The sequence below is a fragment of the Muntiacus reevesi genome, chromosome 3, assembly GCF_963930625.1.
Source record: "Muntiacus reevesi chromosome 3, mMunRee1.1, whole genome shotgun sequence".
Taxonomy (NCBI): Eukaryota; Metazoa; Chordata; class Mammalia; order Artiodactyla; family Cervidae; genus Muntiacus; species Muntiacus reevesi.
In genome coordinates, this window is record NC_089251.1 from 170,404,775 (window position 1) to 170,425,223 (window position 20,449).

A 20,449-nucleotide genomic window follows, 5' to 3' on the forward strand; every position below is an offset into this window, starting at 1 on the left:
GGCAAGAATACTGGAGTAAGTTACAATGCCCTCTTCCCACTGGTTTTGTATTTGAACTTAATTCACATTGTTTCAAGTGTCCTTCAAATTTTTTAATTTATAAAAATATCAAGATGGAAATCTACTGCTAAGTATGAAAGATATATATTTGACTTCAGCAGTGCTCTGGAACTAATATTACCAAAACTCATTAGGGAAAATACATGCTTATACAACAATAAAACTCAAGAGCAACTAAGAGTTGATTTTCAGGGATATGACCATTAGTTGTTTATTTGTCTGTGTTTTCTTCCTGAAGTATCTTTCTAAAAAATGAAAGCAAAAATGAATATAAAGAGAAAACCTATAACCACATTACATTTAAATTCCAATATTTACTCATCATGGATCTGCCTCACATAGGAATATTAAGGTAGAGAAGTGCTCATTAAAACTCTTAATTCCATGGGGAACACATTCCATGGTTGATTCATGTCAATGCATGGCAAAAACCACTACAATATTATAAAGTAATTAGCCTCCAACTAATAAAAATAAATGAAAAAAAAAAAACTCTTAATTCCAAACATGACTGGGATTCTATTTGCCAGTTGGACTGACTCAAAATCTAAATATGCCTGTGAATCTCCGTGTTTCCATGTAACCCAACCTCTGCCACCTAATTAGATGCCCTCTATCCAGTTTGGATCACAACATTGCTGGCTCCTTATTCAAAGGACGACATGCTTACATGTTAATAAATGCAAATCAAATTTAAGGCCAGATGTATATTCACTAGGCCTATAATCTCTGAAATGTAGGTACAAAACTCCTTTTTTATTTAGTTTAATTTAAAAAACCCATGCTTCATAGATAATAAGTTCATCTACTAAAAGAAAACTCACAAGATAGTCACTATCTAAATTCATTACTTGTTTGGTCTATAAGCCCAGAAAAGAAGATTTAACTTCCTCTTGCCTTGATTCATCTATGTTAGCTTCTGAATGGATATGATGGGGTAAGGAGGAGGTCATTTTCTAGTCTTGTTTCCATAATAACTAGAGGTCTTCTCCCTGAACAATAAGAGCATCAGTCATGTTTTATAAGAACACCAGTTCTGAGAGTATCAGCTGAAGGATCAAATATAACTTCAGTCATTGTTATCTTTCCACAAGCTCCTCTCAGGGATGAGAACCTAATTGATTTTTCTATTGTATTACCTTGTTCCTAAAATGTTAATAGACAGTTAAATGAATATTTGGCATTCAGTAAAAAAAAAAAAAAAAAATTATTTCTTTAGTTCATAAATACATTAAAATAAAATCTTGTAAAATTGATGATTCACAATTTAGGTGTTTTGAACAAAAGTCCTCAACATTAAAAATTTATAGGACATAGATCATTTAGCGCTAAAAATTTCTGCCACAGTGACCATATAATATTAAATGCATTTATTATCTAGTGTTCACCCCAGATTTTGGGGGTGAATATTGATGGGCTAAAAAACCAATGTCAGACTAAAGACTTTAATCATCTAGATTTTTATTTCAAAACACTAGTTCCTAACTTCCAGGAGAATTAAGAGTGTATAGATACTAAAAATTAATCGATTCTGATATAACACTGAAATCAACTAGATAACAAGCTATTGTGTCCCACTATCTCTTCCCTGGTGGCTCAGAGGTTAAAGTGTCTGCCTGCAATGTGGGAGACCTGGGTTCGATCTCTGGGTCAGGAAGATTCCCTTGGAGAAGGAAATGGCAACCTACTCCAGTATTCTTTCATGGAGAATCCCATGGACAGAGGAGCCTGGTGGGCTACAGTCCTCCGGGCTGCAAAGAGTCGGAAACGACTGAGCGACTTCACTTTCACTTTTCATCTCTCCCATGGTACATACGGCAACCTGTTCATGAATAGTTAATGGCAACCAATCTATATGCAATTGAACATACAGTGTTGGTTGACTGTTTACAGACGACTCACTACCAAGATAAACATTGCTGTATGTTAGAGTAAAGCTGTCTCGAGAGAACACAAAAATGATTTTGGCTTACCATTAGAGAAGCCATTTGTAAAACTCATATGACCACATAGAGCTTATCAAGGAGTCTAGATTGGTTTTTGTTTTATACCTTATGGATGAAGAAGATAGAAATGTCAATAGAGCTCATTAAGGATGCTCTTGCCAGCTGCTGAAAAATAGAAGCTGGCTACTCTTGGAATTTGGTTCAAAGCTGGACAGATTTGCTTTGTTATAGGGTCAAAGCATTGTCTAAAGTTCTCGTTTTCTTTTAAAATTGAATAAAATCTCTGTATACAGAAAAAAAAAATAGTTAATGGCTCTTCAAAATAAAAGTCAAGCTTAGGGTTCTTACCTGGCACCCTCTTTGCCCAATTGATCATGTGTACCAGCTCCCTGTCTGCAAGGCTGGTCAGCAAGCCCATCATTGAAGCCTCACTGAAAGGTCTGTTAGGATCATACTCAGAATAGATTATGGGGGGCTCAGCCTCCAGCAAGGCACTGATCATCTGGTCAGCCGTCAGGGACAACACCGGGCTGTTCTTCTTAGTGTGTTTAATCATGATCGGGCTTGGCCAAAAGTTGGCAGCTCTCATGTCTCCGGAGGGCACCGCTTCGTTCCTGCCCTCCCCATCATCTCTCTGGCGCTTGTGCTTCAACATTCTCCCTCCTCTTCGGTCTTTCCGTATCCCTGAGAACACACACAAACAACAGCTTATTCTTTTGCTCAAATAAACTTTCACATGAAAACCATTTTTAATGCGAACAGCCTTTATTTTATTTAAGGAAATAGTTTGGGACACAGTTGTGCGGTTAAGTGTTTAACAACCAGCTGTCCACAAGAGGGGGAAAAAAAGCCTTTGATTTGTAGCATTCACCAATTTCCATGGTGTAACTACTCCCACCATGGCAAATTTCAAGCTTCTTGTCTAAGATCAAGCAGTGTACAAAACTCCTACAAATTTAACAATAGGCTTTTATGAGCCAGTACAAGCTGCTCTTTCAAACCATTGCAGGATGTGTGTGTGTGTAACAGATGCTATAAAAAAGACAACATAATAATTAGCTACTCTTGAAATATGACATATCAAAGATCACTCGTGCTATAAATATTCTTTCAATAGCAAATTTAAAAAGCATCTTTATAAAGTGTTTAATAAATGTCCTTATCACCCAAGTAGACCTCTTAATGGAAGACACTAAAGAGGAATGATTTATCCGAAATGTATCTGACAGTCTCTAGCCTCCACAGATGTCTAGTCAGTCTTTTATTGCTACTAAGCTGTACCTCATCACCTGAGTAATCGACACAAGACCCTCAACTTGTTAACTAGGTTCTAAGATGTCACAAATATCTTTCTATTTTCCTAATATTAAAGTTTTAAAATAGTTGCAAATAGCCTTCCCCCAAAGATTTACCAGCTGTAGTTCCCCCTAACTAATTAAAGGAGGAGAGAGACTCCAATTTTTTTCGCAGAGGTGCTTTGAGGCTTGGTTCAGCATCTTAACCTAGAAAACGCCAGGCTGTAGTACTAAAATGTATCAACAGAAACAAATATTTTAAAACACAAAAATGAACACAAGGGTTATTTTCAAAAACTCTAATCTCTTCAAAATAGACCAGAAAGCCACATTTCTTAGATTTGTATAAAAGAAATAATAATTTTGGTAAAAATCTAATATTATTTTTAATATTAAAGACATGAGAAGTAAAATTCTTTGTAACAGATCACCTGTCCTCTGATTCCTAAACAAATGAATAACTAATGTCAGAACTTTGCTCTATTTTGTTCTGTCAAGGAGTTTGGACAAACGTTCACTGTTGAGTTGTTATGCATAGCTTTTATTCTTATAGATCTAGATTAGATATGTTACATGATATTAAAAATCTAATGATGCCACAGACCCTTCCTTATTTGTTCAGTATCAAAATAAGCATTTCTCAGAACTCTTGGAATAAGTAACAGTCATAAAGATTATTATCACTAACATACACTGAGCACTTATACACCATGTGCCTAAGCACTTTAAATACACTTTACATGTACACATTTTACAACTAATTTAGTCCTCACAATAACCTTGTAAGGTAAATGCCAGAAAACTGCTCCTTTAGAAAGATTCATGAACTGGTCCAAGGCCATTCTCTATTAAGTATGATCCAAGATCCAAGCTTCTAAATGAAGCTTGTGTTTTTTTTCCCAGTTACCAGAGTTTCAAAATTGTATCCCACATAGTTGACAAATTTAAGGACATCTACAAGTAAAATGGGCTTCCTTGGTGGCTCAGCAGTAAAGAATCCACCTGTCAATGCAGAAGACATGGGTTCAATCTCTGGATCAGGAAGAAATCCTGGTGAAGGAAATGACAACCCACTCTAGTATTCTCGCCTGGGAAATCCCATGGACAGAGAAGCCTGGTGGGCTACAGACCATGGGGTTGCAAAAGAGTCAGGCATGACTTAGTGACTAAACAAAACAAAAAAGAAATAAAATAGGTCAAATGAGAGTAATCATTGCATTTGGCCAGTTGCTGTCCTAAGTCAATTCTTTTCATCACTAGATGTGCTAATGTGAGTATAATATCTGAATTAAGGAAGCGAAACTCACACCTACTCTCAGCTCTTCAGAGCACACCCGGACTATCACACGCAGTGCTGGATGGGGCAGAGTCCAGCAAAGCAAACCTTTTCAGAGAAACGAGGATGGTGAGGAGAGGTGAAGCCAGGTCACACGGAGAACCACTGAGGCACCAACAGGGATTAGCCAGAGAGAAAAAAAGACTTAGAGGAAACATGAGTGTCACCTTCACATGGGCTCTACCTGATAAAATGGCATTGTGGTCTGAATGTCTGTGTCTCCCCCAAATCCATATGTTGACATCTAATCCCCAGTGTGATGGTATTCACACTTTGAATACCATCCCAAAGGCATGAGCCTTTGGGAGGTCATTAGGTCACAAGGGTAGAACCTTTACAAATGGGATTAGTGCCCTTATATACAGAGGCCAGGGTGCCAACTTGCTCTCTCCACCCTGTAAGGTTGGAGAAGACAGCTATCTACAAGCAGGAAGCAGGAACTCATCAGACACCAGATCTACGGGCAAACTTGGAGTTCCGAGCTCCAGAACTGTGAGAAATGTTTGCTGTTTAAGCCATGAAGCCTGCGGTATTTCTATTCCAGCACCTTAAACCGACTAAGAGAGATGGGCTCAACCTGCTCCTTACGAGTCCAAACGGTAAAACAGAAGAAATACGTGGAAATCATGAGAAGCCAGAGCTCGCTACAAAGACTCGGTCTGTAGTCAAAGCTGACAACAAAGACAGACTCTGCTGCCACAGGAAAGGACGTGCTGGGTCACTGGAGGTTTCCAAGAATAGGCTAGATGCAAACTTTACAGGGGTATCACAAAGGCATTCAGTTACCCAGTATTTGTACTACGTGACTTGCAATGTACTTTCTCTCCTGAGAGTGTAGGACTCCACGATCTCCCTTTTAGAATGTAAGACCAGTGACCATGGATGAAAAACAGGAAAGGAAGATCAGAAGCAAAGAATTCCTAGAGATTCATATCTCTTAGACACTTTGAGGTCAGACTCTTGACAGGATGATGCTGATTATTATTTACCTACTTTGGGTGGCAACTAGGGTGAAAAAATGCATTGTTCTTCAATATTAGGCAGTGTATGTGTATATCTCAAATACTCTGACTCCCTCTCTATAACTTTAGAAAGAGAGAGAATGTAAACAGAGAATGTAAACAGATAGAGAATGTAAGCAGATGTAAACAATACAATCTTTTAATATCAGATCTACATGGAAAGATAAAGGCAGGTGATCTGAACAAAGAAGAAATAATTAAAGGTGATTTTGTTCACCCTAAGACAAAACAAAGTTACCTAAGTGATCAAGTTATGACTATACAACACGCATTTTACTTTTTAAAAATGAAGCTGATGCTTTCTGTTATCATCGCAATTTATGTTCATTTTAAAATATTTCCAAGATAAAGACAAATATACACAAGGTAAATTAAGCAAAACAAAACACAGTATTGCCCCCACTTTAAAAGGTCCCAGCAGTCACACTACAGACAAATAGACAAATCTGTTTTCTAGAATGATTTTAAACTTCAGGTTCTAAAAGTGACAGTTATTAAAAATTGCTTATCAAAGTATTCATTTTGTGAACATTTGTTCAATACTAACAATGTATATTCACAGATGATGCATTGCTAAACAAAGACAGATTATGGTACCCTCCATGAAGTTTTTAGCTTGGAGGGAGAAAGACATGAATCAAAAGTTGTTCTGTTATTTGTGGAATGAATGAATGAACTGCCCAAAACACAATGGAAGAGAGGAAGTAAAGCTAAGAAGAGGAGACAAAGAAGGTATCTCTAGGAGACAATGTTACATTTGAGCCAATACATGAGATTTCCTTTCTTGGAGAAATTTAGAAGTAGACTCTTCAGAAGGTTTAGGTACACCACTATTACAGCAGTGAGCTGAACCACCACACCTCTCTGAGTCTCAAATATTTGATTCACATTATCGAACACAAGTCAAAAATGACCACAGACTTGGAATGCAGAACAATTAAACACAACTGGAGAGGTGGAGATAAGAGTATTTATAAAACTATCAAAGAGTCAAATATGGTAAGGTAGATTCAATGCAAAGAAATAGAGGAAAACAGCAGAATGGGAAAGACTACAGATCTCTTCAAGAAAATTAGAGATATCCAGGGAACATTTCATGCAAAGATGGGTTCAATAAAAGACAGAAATGGTATGGACCTAACAGAAGCAGAAGATATTAAGAAGAGGTAGCAAGAATACACAGAAGAACTGTACAAAAAAGATCTTCACGACCCAGATAATCACAATGGTGTGATCACTCACCTAAAGTCAGGCATCCTGGAATGTGAAGTCAGGTGGGCCTTAGAAAGCATCACTACGAACAAAGCTAGTGGAGGTGATGGAATTCCAGTTGAGCTATTTCAAATCCTGAAAGATGATGCTGTGAAAGAGCTGCACTCAATATGCCAGCAAACTTGAAAAACTCAGCAGTGGCCACAGGACTGGAAAAGGTCAGTTTTCATTCCAGTCCCTAAGAAAGGCAACCCCAAAGAATGCTCAAACTACTGCACAATTGCACTCATCTCACACGCTAGTAAAGTAATGCTCAAATTCTCCAAGCCAGGCTTCAGCAATACGTGAACTGTGAACTTCCAGATGTTCAAGCTGGTTTTAGAAAAGGCAGAGGAACCAGAGATCAAATTGCCAACATCCGCTGGACCATCAAAACAGCAAGAGAGTTCCAGAAAAACATTTATTTCTGGTTTATTGACTATGCCAAAGCCTTTGACTGTGTGGATCACATCAAACTGTGGAAAATTCTGAAAGAGATGGGAATACCAGACCACCTGACCCACCTCTTGACAAATCTGTGTGTAGGTCAGGAAGCAATAGTTAGAACTGGACATGGGCCAACAGACTGGTTCCAAATAGGAAAAGGAGTACGTCAAGTCTGTATATTGTCACCCTGCTTATTTAACTTCTATGCAGAGTAAATCATGAGAAACGCTGGGCTGGAAGAAGCACAGGCTGGAATCAAGATTTCCAGGAGAAACATCAATAACCTCAGATATGCAGATGACACCACTCTTATGGCAGAAAGTGAAGAGGAACTAAAAAACCTCTTAATGAAAGTGAAAGGGGAGAGTGAAAAAGTTGGCTTAAAGCTCAACTTTTGGAAAACTAAGATCATGGCATCTGGTCCCATCACTTCAGGGCAAATAGATGGGGAAACAGTGGAAGCAGTGTCAGACTTTATTTTTTTCGGCTCCAAAATCACTGCAGATGGTGGTTGCAGCCATGAAATTAAAAGACACTTACTCCTTGGAAGGAAAGTTATGAGCAACCTAGACAGCATATTAAAAGGCAGAGACATTACTTTGCCAACTAAGGTCCGTCTAGTCAAGGCTATGGTTTTTCCAGTGGTCATCTATGGACGTGAGAGTTGGACTGTAAAGAAAGCTGAGCGCCCAAAAGTTGATGCTTTGGAACTGTGGTGTTGGAGAAGACTCTTGAGAGTCCTTTGGACTACAAGGAAATCCGAACAGTCCATCCTAAAGGAGATCATTCCTGGGTGTTCATTGGAAGGACTGATGCTGAAGCTGAAACTCCAGTACTTTGTCCACCTCATGCAAAGAGTTGACTCATTGGAAAAGACCCTGATGCTGGGAGGGTTTGGGGGCAGGAGGAGAAGAGGATGACAGAGGATGAGATGGCTGGATGGCATCACCGACTCGATAGACATGAGTTTGGGGTAATCTCCAGGAGTTGGTGATGGACAGGGAGGCCTGGCATGCTGCGGTTCATGGGGTCACAAAGAGGCGGACATGACTGAGCAACTGAACTGAACTGAACTGAGATTCAGTTAGCATTTACAAATATTTTCTTAAATTGACCCCAAATGCTCTATATTTTTCAAATGCCAAAGGCTCAGTAAGATGCACAAACAGAGCAAAATTAGGAAGCTGTACATATCGTGTGCCTGACTACAAAGATAGGATCCCAGGGCACAACTCCAAGAGGAGAGCAACCGTGTCTACTTGGAAGTAGTAATGGTCATATTAGCTGTGACATGCCAGTGATAATAATGCATATTTACAGTAGTTCAAAAAATTTCAAACTGGAATTGAGTGCAATAGGTGAAAAATGGACAAATTTCCAATTCTAGTTTAACCTAGGTTAAATGAGAATTGCAGATCACAACCAATAACTACAACCTGTGTCACTATGAAATATACAGCCAGTCCCTAATTATATATAGTGACAGAGTATAGGAGTGGCATGCGTAATTGAAATCCAAATAAAGTTAAAAAACTCGTTCTATGTTCCCTACCAAGCATTTTTCCAGACAACATAGATTAATAACTATTTTACTTAAACTCATTTTCCTTTGTCTAAATTATTTCAACCATTTTGGTATTTTAACAAATGTTCACAAAGCAGAGAGGAAAAAAACCAACTAGCTTAGATCATGCAAATATTAAACAAACTCCTTGACAGTTGAGATGTTTATTTGTAACAGATAGCACTTTGGCTATCTTATATGGTAGCATCATATAAGCAGATATATTCAGCACCCCAAAATGTCAATTCCCAGAATGACTGAGCAAAATATTTAGCAACGCAATACAGATGCCATGTAACAGATTTGCTAGTGGACAAACATTATTAGATCTCAAGTTGTGTCATTGACTAGACAAGAGTTATATCACAGCAAATTTCTTTACATTCCTTTAAAAAAAATTTTTAACTTACAAAATTCAAGGATTACCCTCAGGCTTGAGATACAAACTCTCTCATCCAGCAAGCCCACCATACATGTGAAATGCCACCACTGTGAATTACATGCCATTGTTTTAAGCCTTTAATATCTTTGTTGCACTGTTGTTAAGGATTTAGAAGCCAAGTATAGGACTTCCACTTAGTAGTACTCAATGTGAATTGGAGAGATTCTAATCCACAAGGAAGTATTAATTGAAGAGAATTTATTAAACTAATAAGCACAGATCACTGGAATAAAAATGAAAGGGAGAGAGATGATGCCCAGGGCACTCTCTAAGATCCCAAAGGAATTTAAGACTGCCTAGGCTTGGGGAAGTCCATGGTAAGGCAGTGTAGGGGTGAAGTCCTAGAAGGAAGAAAGGGTCTGAAGACACATTCACTGCTTAAACAATTACACCCTGGCCCTAAAATAAAAATATCTGTCCTAATGCGTCCAACTAGGAGTTTCGAAAGACTTACTTCTAATACTTTAGAGTTTACTCAATCATCCTTTTTTTTTTTTTTCATTCTTTAAACTCTTTGGCTTGGCCATTATATCTCAGGAAAAATTAATTCCATCTGAATATTCATTACTTAATTGAATTTATTGGGTCATTTGCTTCTAATGCATTCTGCTTTTTAAATTTTCTTTTCCTGAAATGATCTTTTTTTCTTCTTAATACCCTTTGCCTCTACAAAAAGCTACTATAACTTCAGTAAAGCTATTCCTCCAATTAAAGACTACTTTAATGTATTATTAAATATTTCAAACACTTGCATAATCACCTTTCTTTTGTTTCTCAAGAATTCCACATTATTCATGAGGTATTACAAAGCCAGACAGAGAAACACACTAAAAGCTTTCTAATTCAACATGTTGAAGAAAACAGAAGTGGTGATTAGTTAAGAATTAAATAATGATAATAACTAATGAAACTTCAGCCAGAGAAACTCCCCTGCATCAATTTGAATGCTTTCCTTTCAAATACTAGAAATGAAGCCTGTAAAGTAGGCACTTATTAGAGTCCTCACTTAACAGAAGAAAGACTTTTACAGTAACTATCATTCCCCAAAGTCATACCAAGGGCATCACAGAGATTTCAACCCTAGTGCAATTACAGATCATTATTATCATAGCCTCTAAGTGTATCATTGATGTGTCACCATCAATGATACATTTCAGTTCAGTTCAGTCACTTAGTTGTGTCCGACTCTTTGCGACCCCGTGGACAGGCTTCCCTGTCCATGAACAGTATGAAAAGGCAAAAAGATGATACACATAGAGGTTATGAATTACCTAGTTCATTTAAAGCTACTTAAGGCTCTTTCTCTTCCTCTTTTAGCATCTAGCATATCACTCCTACCTGTATTTCCCCGCATATCTAACAATGGGGAGAGATAGAAAAGACCAATGCCCAGGCACTCCCTTGGTTCCCACTGCTCAACTGTGGGACTTAAAAAGATGCATGCCAACAATGCAAGCAGCCCATTTTGCCTCCACTGACTGTCTGAGCTGGACGGTGACTTCTGTTACTCCCCTTCTCTGTCTTCACTGCTACCACCCTAGTTCACACCTTTCTCCCTTTCTGCCTAGATTGATGCAGCAGCTTCTAAACTGTCTCCTTGCCCACCTTCAATCTCCCTTCCAATTAAATCAACTGTCAGTTGATTAATCCCCCTTACACACACACTGTATCCTCTTATTGTCCATTGAAAGCTCTCAGAACCTCAAGCGTGGTTTAACTGTTCTCTGAAAACTCTTGGCAATTCTAAGCAGGTATCAGAGGCAGTGTGGCTGGGCTTCTGGTTGTCCCATTCCCCCCATCTGTCTAAATCAGTTGCTTGTGTATATATATATACACACATTAGAGAAATAACTTACTTTTAAGAGTTTACCGGTTGTACTTTAAATTTAAAAAGCCACTAACCTACGGAATAAAACCAAACATGACACTGACTCACATATTTCCGCAAATAATCCTAAAGTGTTTTTCCAAACTCTCTTTACAAATCCCCTCCACGAATTTTTTTTTTTAAATGAAATAGGGTTGGGCCGTGCCACTTTTATAATACTTTCTAATATCACCACCATGAGCAATTTCTACTCCTCTTACATTGGCCACCAAATCCCAAGTAAAAACTCATTTCCTCCATAGTCAATCTTGGACTCCACCCCAGCCTGCTGGCTCTAGCTCCTTCCTTCTTATAGCTTTTCTTTCCTTTGTCATTCATTGGATAACCACCATGTTTTAATTTCTGTGTTTGATTACACCCGAGTTCCCCCTCCCTGACTGTGGCTTTGAATTTCTCTTCAGGTAGGAAGCTGGAGCAGCAGCAGGACTCATCTCATTTATTTCCCTTTCTCATGAAACACTGCCCCACACTGCCTGATATCTAAGGTTTAAAACATTTATGATATGTTTCATATATCATATCCATTTTTTTAAGATACTTCTTTAAGGAGGCAGTAAGGTTAGAGCTGAAAAGCGAAGTATATAAATCTACTATTATAGTTGGAAACATCATTATCTCCTTGTCAATAACTGATTAAGTAAGCAGAAAATCAATATGAATGGAATTGACTTCAAAAATACTATCAATCAACTTGCTCTAATAGATATTTATAGAAAATGCCACCAAATAACAAATGAATACACATTATTCTCAAGCTCCAGTGGAATATTCACCAAGGCAGACCATATTCTGGGCCAGCCATAAAAAGCTCCTTAATTATTACAACTCTACTAACTAGAGTATGGAATTTATGTATAGCTCCACTTATAAATGTCATAACAATTGTGAAACCACTATTAGGCATATTGGAATTAATGAAGTAAATGAATGGCACATGATTATAGCCAGGTTTCACACTGTTGGAGTAAGAAGTGGAAGGTAAGAGAAGTTTAGAATGATTCTTGCTACAATTGATTAGAGTTGGAGACATCAGTGTGTATTCATGGTGAACTTAACAGATGCAGATTAAGCTGTATAAAAAACATAAATAAAATATTTATAAATAGGTGTATACACATGGGGTAGTATAAAAACATATATCTCCATACACTGTCAGCTTAGAGGCTCTAGAAATAACAATACTCCCAGGAACAGCAAGTACATCTAATGCCCAGATCTTGGTTCTGAATAAGAGAACCATGTCTCCATGGAAAAAAGGCTTATTCTAGGTCTGGGGCAGGAAATACACAAGATGAGTCTGAACCATCTTGTAGTGACAGAAAAGGAAGAACTTGCTCAAAAAAAAAAAATTGCATAATGATGTGTATGTCAAAAGAATACTTCTTTTTTTAACTTGTAAACTTCCCAGTGCCAAGGCTGGAACAACGTGAGAAGCAAAATAAATGAGTTGTCTTACACCCCAAAACATAAACATCCATGAATCTATACTAACATAAATACATGATTGAATAAAAAATTAATGGAGAATAGATGACTCCATTAATTTATGTGAGTACTCTCTTTTTAAGTTATACCCTTAAGGCATAACACTTATTCTTTAAGTATGAGCTACAGCTAGGGACTTCCTTTCAAAGCAAAATGTATGGGAAAGGTGAAGAAAATAACAGCCTTACAGTATAGAAACCCGACAAATCCTGCCTCAAGGCAGATGATCAGTGTCAACATTAACTGTGATAGCTCGTACTGATTGTGTGTGCCCTTGAAATGATGTGATACCAATGGCATTTTACCTCTGTGATCTCCTTCCGCAAAACTCATTAATCCCAGCCTAACCATAAGAAAAACATCAGACAAATCCAAATTGAGAGATATTCCACAAAATATCTGACCAGTGATCCTCAAAACGGGCAGGGTAATCAAAAGCTTGAGTCAAAGTATAATTCCACATTCATGATAGCATTGTGTATGGAGAAGACCATAGAGTTGATTAATAGGAAATTTTAAGGCTGTCAGAAACACTGGCCTATGAATTGAAACTACAAAGATTATATTCTTTACTTTGTCTCAAGTTCTTGGGTGAGATGACTCAGCTGTCCTCCTTCAACATAGCAATCTGAATGGCAATGACTAGTTATCCCAAACAATCAAGGGGAAGTATAAAATTAAATTTCATATTATATAAAAACTGTTCTTGCTCAGGGTTTTGCACATGACTTTTAAAAACTAAACTTCTCACTTTAGATTAGTTTTAGATTTACAGAATGACTGCAGAGATGGCACGGGGAGTTCTCAGATGCTCCACACTGTTTGCTCTTTGATTAAGGCCTTGTGTTACTGTACAGTACTTTCATCACCATGAATGAAACAAAATTGATATTTTATCATTAACAAAGTCTGTAATTATTCAGATTTCCTAAGTTATTACCTAATACTTTTCATCTGTTCTGGGATCCCATCAGGATATATTATATTTAGTATTCATGCTTTCTTAGGCTGCCCTTGGTTGTAACAGTTTCTGAGACTTCATATACATGAAGGCAGAGACTGTATCTGTCTTGTTTACCATTAGACATAATTACCTACTAGGCTTCAATAGATGTGTTAGTGGAATAGATAAATGAGTCTTGGCATGACCTAGAATCACACTGAATATGCTAAAAGCATGAGTTTGATATATTAAAACATCTTGGCCACCATCAGTTGTTGCAACTTTATCATAGCAGCCTTTAAAATAGATCTTTCTGGTAAGGCAACTCACTTTCTATAATCAATTTAAGTAACCAGAGTCTTAAATAAATTGCTAAATAAAAGAAGTAAGTAGGGATCAGTCTAGACTCATGACTTGATTCCTCTATCTCCTCCCCACATTGTTTTTTTTTTTTTTCATTATCTAACTTTGGGATAACTCTGTTAGTAGTGGAGAGAGGGTTATGTACATGACCCAGACAAAATTGGGTAATTAGTTCTGCTTTCCTTGAAAGTAGTGAATTCCAACTTTTCCACCATACTACTGTTACCACCACCAGTTAACCTCAATTGTCCCAAGTGCTGTGCACCAACTCATTGTGTCCTTCTCTTCCAGACCAGGGGCCTATCAACTTCTCAACAAACTGCAGTACTTGGGAGGAATCACAGTATCCCATGGCACTGTCTGCCAGCACCCAAATTCAAATAAACCGGCAAGTTCTACTAACAGTAGGCTCCTTTGGGGTGATTAACTATTGTGAGTTAATTGTCCTTGATGAGTAAACTTGTGTACAGATGAGCAGTGTTTCCTCCCGTGGGTGCAAAGAGCATATTTCCCCCCCTTTCCTTCTAAACTAGGACTCCACTTGTACCTGCTCTAATTATTTCATGTGCATAAGAGTAATCAGAGCCCACCATGGTGGTTAATCATGCTACCCCATCCCAGACTTCACCCTTCTTCCCAGGTCCCATAGAGCGAGATTCTTCTTTGCTATGACAGGAAGGACTCAGCAATGATGGAAGGGAGCAGCTGCAGCTCTACCATGGAAGAAAACTTAATTAATATGCTGTCAGCCCTGCCTGGTCATGCCTGCTCCATTGCAGAGTGTGTGCCCAGAAGTTGACAACAACCCACGTTTCTGCCCTGTTGAGCTGGAGCTGTCTGCCTGAAAATCACTTCATAAACACCAACTGCAGAAGTACACAGCGATTCTTCTCTGCAATTACCGTGTATTTACATTTACAACCTGGAAGACAACATCCATACGTGCTATTGTTTTTACAAGGAATCCTTCTGCAAAGCAAGTGGGGAGAGAGTATGTCTCACTCTTCACCAAATCATCTTGGAAAACCATAATTGGCTTTGATGATATTTGACAATTTATCAAATTTACTTTGATGAAATTGAACTTAAAAATGGATTGCACTTTTCCTGCTCTGACGTGTTGTAGAATTGGTTTAAAAATGCCCCATTTGGAAGCTAAAGTGACCAGAGAGGTAGCCCTCGTATAGGAATTGTACTGTTTTGGAATTTTCCCAAAGGTCTAGGCAAGGGAGTGCCAAGAAAGGAAGTCAATCAAGGTTGCCACACCTTTCATTGCATGTCACATCATGCTGCCTTATCCCAGCCACAAAACCAAGTGTATGAAGCAAGTCCCAATCCCATGTGTTCTCGATGACATCCGTTTTGACTTAAAATTATAATGTTCACCCATAAAACTACTGTGCATTTTAATAAAAATGCAGCTAATAAAATCTTGTTTCTAGAGAGACAGCTGTGGCAGGCTGTTCTATAAGAATCTGATTTATTAATAACAAAATTTATGGGGTGAGGAGAAAAGCAATACATATTTTTCTTGCCTGGCTTCATTTCCCTGTAATATCTTAGTGATGAGTCTCCTGCTGGCAGGCATTCTGTAGCCAAGAGGAATAAATAAGACACCAAGGTTTAGCCTGTGAAGCTCTTTGCTTTTCTCCCTTTTCTTAGCAGGGCTGCTACTCAGACCTGCAGTTTTCCTCCTTCAACTTGTAAAAAGAAACAATTTGTCTCCCCATCTCCCCATAGGTCTCTTCTCTGTCTCATGCTGATCTGTGCAGAGCTGGGTACAAGCAGAGTTCCCATTGTCTTTAATTTGGCCATGGAAAAGTCTTCCCAGCCTCGCTTGAGTCACCACCACCCAATTACATTCTCTTGGACAAGAAGTCTTGCCAGTGGGACAGTCATCTTACAACAATCCTACGATTGGATCAACAAACGAGTTCACCCTCACTGGTGATTTCACAAATCCTCCAGTGGGTACATGTCATATTTCCTGAGGCTAAAAAGGGTCTATTCCTTTCTATAAACTCATTCATGAACTCTAGCACCTTAAATATATTGGAAATCTTTGATATGCCCTACAGCCCAGAGCTGGGCAAATTAGGGACTCAATAAATATATCATTATCTCTTCTTGCTATTCTTTGGAACTCTGCATTCAAATGTGTATATCTTTCCTTTTCCCCTTTGCCTTTTGCTTCTCTTCTTTTCTCAGCTATTTGAAAGGCCCCCTCAGACAACCATTTTGCCTTTTTGTATTTCTTTCTCTTGAGATGGTCTTGATCACTGCCTCCTGGACAATGTCATGAACCTCCATCCATAGTTCATCAGGCACTCGATCAGATCTAATCCCTTGAATCTATTTGTCACTTCCACTGTATAATCGCAAGGGATTTGATTTAGGTCATACCTGAATGGTCTAATGGTTTTCCCTACTTTCTTCAATTTAAATCTGAATTTGGCAATAAGGAATTCATGATCTGAGCCACAGCTCAGCTCCCAGTCTTGTTTTTCCTGACAGTATAGAGTTTCTCCATCTTTGGCTGCAAAGAATATAATCAATCTGATCTCAGTATTGACTACCTGGTGATATCCATGTGCAGAGTCTACTACTGTGTTGTTGAAAGAGGGTATTTGCTATGACCAGTGCATTCTCTTGGCAAAACTCTGTTAGCCTTTGCCCTGCTTCATTCTGTACTCCAAGGCCAAATTTGCCTGTTACTCCAAGGTATCTCTTGACTTTCTACTTTTGCATTCCAGTCCCCTATAAAGAAAAGGACATCTTTTTTGGGTGTTAGTTCTAGAAGGTCTTGTAGGTCTTCACAGAACTGTTCAACTTCAGCTTCTTCAGCATTACTGGTTGGGCATAGACTGGTGATGCTTTAGGAAGCATCACTACGAACAAAGCTAGTTGAGGTGATAGAATTCCAGTTGAGCTATTTCAAATCCTAAAATATGATGCTGTGAAAGTACTGCACTCAATATGTCAGCAAATTTGGAAAACTCAGCAGTCGCCTGAGTTTCCAGGACTGGAAAACATCACTTTTCATTTCAAACCCAAAGAAAGGATGCCAAAGAATGCTCAAACCTCCTCACAAAGTGAGCTTAAAATTGAGCTAGCAAAGTGATGCTCAAAATTCTCCAAGCTAGGCTTCAACAGTATGTGAACTGTGAACTTCCATACGTTCAAGTTGAATTTAGAAAAGGCAGAGGAACCAGAGATCAAATTGCCAACATTCATTGGATCATGGAAAAAGCAAGAGAGTTCCAGAAAAACATCTACTTCTGCTTTATTGACTACGCCAAAGCATTTGACTGTGTGGATCACCACAAACTGGAAAATTCTGAAAGAGATGGGAATACCAGACCACCTGACCTGCCTCTTGAGAAATGTGTGTGTAGGTTAGAAAGCAACAGTTAGAACTGGACATGGAACAACAGACTGTTTCCAAATCAGGAAAGGAGTACGTCAAGGTTGTATCTTGTCACCCTGCTTATTTCACTTATATGCAGAGCACATCATGAGAAATGCCAGACTGGATGAAGCACAAGCTGGAATCAAGTTTGCTGGGAGAAATGTCAATGACCTCAGATATGCAGATGACGCCACCGTTATGGCAGAAAGGGAAGAAGAACTAAAGAGCCTCATGATGAAAGTGAAAGAGGAGAGTGAAGAAGTTGGCATAAAACTCAACATTCATAAAACTAAGATCATGGCATCTGGTCCCATCACTTCATGGCAAATAGATGGGGAAACAATAGAAACAGTGGCAGACTTAATTTTATTGGACTCCAAAATCACTGCAGATGATGACTGCAGCCAAGAAATTAAAAGACGCTTGCTCCTTGGAAGGAAAGTTATGACCAACCTAGACAGCATATCAAAAAGCAGAAACAAAACACACACACACACACACACACACACACAAAAAGCAGAGACATTACTTTGCCAAGAAAGGTCTGTCTAGTCAAAGCTATGGTTTTTCCAGTAGTCATGTATGGATGTGAGAGTTGGACTATAAAGAAGGCGGAGCACCAAAGAATTGATGCTTTTAAACTGTGGTGTTGGAGAAGACTCTTGAGAGTCCCTTGGATAGCAAGGAAATCCAACCAGTCTATCCTAAAGGAAATCAGTTCTGAATATTCATTGGAAAGACTGATGCTGAAGCTGAAACTCCAATACTTGGCCACCTGATGTGAAGAACTGACTCATTTGAAAAGACCCTGATGCTGGGAACAATTGAAGGTGGGAGGAGAAGGGGACGACAGAGGATGAGATGTTTGGATGGCATCACCGACTCAATGGACATGAATTTGAGTAAACTCCGGGAGTTGGTGATGGACAGGGAGGCCTGGCATGCAACCATGGGGTTGCAAAGAGTCATACATGATTGAGTGACTGAACTGAACAAATATATCCTAAATGATGAATTTATTACTTAACCTGGTAGCTAACAGATAGCACTGGGGGTCCTTTCCTAAAATGTTGATCTAAACAAGTACTAATGTGAGAGGAGGAGACAACAGAATTATCCACAGCCTTAAGGATCACAAAATTCTACCACCGCATTAATAGAGAGCTCAGCAAAAGGACATGAATGGGAACAAACTCCAGAAGATAGTGAAGGACAGAGGAGCTTGGTGTCCTGCAGTCTATGAAGTCACAGGGAATCGGACACAACTTAGTGACTGAACAACAGCAAAAGGAAATCTTTATTTCTTATCATTTATATAACAGGAGCAATTCTTTCTCACCATACTTAAGCCAAAGGAGGCGCTTACTGCCCAATGCAGAAGTCTCTCTCTCTGAAACATGCCACGAGTTGAAAGCTTCTTAATGGTAAGGACTGTACCTAGTTCTTGGTATTCCCGCCAGACTTAACTCTGTGCCTTGTAAATAAACTAGCTTTCCTAGGTAATGATCAATGAATGTCTCATGTACTGACCTGAACCAGAGCCTTTCAAAGAAGACAACAGTCCACTGAGGATAGAAGCATCATCCCAAGTCAGGTTCTCCTCTATAGAATCTCCATTTTCCTTTTCTTAGACTGTATTTCAGTATTAGCAATGCCTCATTCAAATCAAACAAAGTAACAAATTTATTTTACTGTGATTTGTTCCTGAATATCAAATACCTTGCCCCATATGATTTGAATTCTATTATTTACTCTCACAAGTTCTTATCTACTTCTCAGGGGAAAAAATTAATGCATTTCAATGCAGGAAGTGTGTTCACATCTGTTTGCTTCACCAAATATCAACTGTATTCTTTGCTTTCAATTGCCAGAGTTGAAATTCTATTGAAAATATCTTAAGCAAGCTTGTTTATCAAATATCAAATGCTAAATATATGCTTCTCCAGAATACTTGTCCTTCAGTGGGAAGACACTTAGCAACCTGGCATAACTATTGGTTTCCTAATTAACCTAGATTTTCACAGTTGGGAATGGAAGAAGAGAGAGAAAAAGAATGAAGTCCTCAGTCAGAATGCAAAAACTTATATCAGTAGTTGGCACAGCAGAAGAAATTCCAAAATAGGCTGGCCAGAAGACTCTTTAACCCAGATAATATACGTGTGCAAACTTAAAAAAAAAAATCTATACAAGGAGCTGAAGACTTGGATAATTCATCAAGTATGATTAACAGAGCCATCATAACTCTAACTTGCAGAGTGAGGTCCATTTCATCATGTGATTCTTTGAAGTCCTAATACTTTGTGAAGACAGTTAGGTGGTTCCCTGGCCTTGTCCATATTTGCATTTGTATCATTTCCAAACACCAGTCCTTTTGCTCATGGTTAGTGCAAATTAAAAGTTTTTATAAAAGATAAAGGGTTGAGCACCAGAATGAAGACTGTAGCCCAAATGGGGGAAAAAAAAATACCCCTACTGCTGCAACTTCAGAGAAAAGCTCCTAGGCACTATTTGTAGCTCAAGATACTACAGGTAATTGGGATATATTTCAAAGGAAGATATAGGTGGAAAATTAATAGCAGATTTCCAAGCTTTCTTGGTAAGGAAAATGCTTCTCCTGAAACACACTGTCCCTTTTGGAGGGAACACGGGAACTTCCGCCCTTTCTCATGAAGGGTACTGCCACATACACAATCAAATTCATCAAATTCTTTGATTCTTGACAACTGGCAAGTGTACACTTCTTTCAAGCTTACTCTAATTTTGGAAATGGTTATAGTATATGTGAATATATTTTTGTTGTGATTCCAGAATTTTCGGTAAACAATCTGAAGTTATCCTGTTTAAGCTGGCAGGGCTTTGATTCACTTAAGAAAGAAGTTATCAAAATTGAACACATGGACTTTTAGGTCTATCATGGGAATATCTCATTGGCTAGGGCCTCCAGTCTTTCAGAAAAAGCTTACATAATCATTAAGTTCCTTGAAAGGAAAGCTATGAC

The 20,449-nt window shown here is 38.4% G+C and overlaps 1 protein-coding gene across 3 annotated transcripts in view; it reads right to left on the reverse strand.

Annotated features, from left to right (window-relative positions):
- ESR1 (estrogen receptor 1) overlaps positions 1-20,449 on the reverse strand; it is a 270,964-nt gene that overhangs the window by 140,860 nt on the left and 109,655 nt on the right. For all 3 annotated transcript variants that reach the window (XM_065931108.1, XM_065931106.1, XM_065931107.1), the window contains one exon: positions 2,355-2,690. In XM_065931108.1, the coding sequence (XP_065787180.1) occupies positions 2,355-2,690 (336 nt within the window). The remainder of the gene's footprint in view (positions 1-2,354; positions 2,691-20,449) is intronic.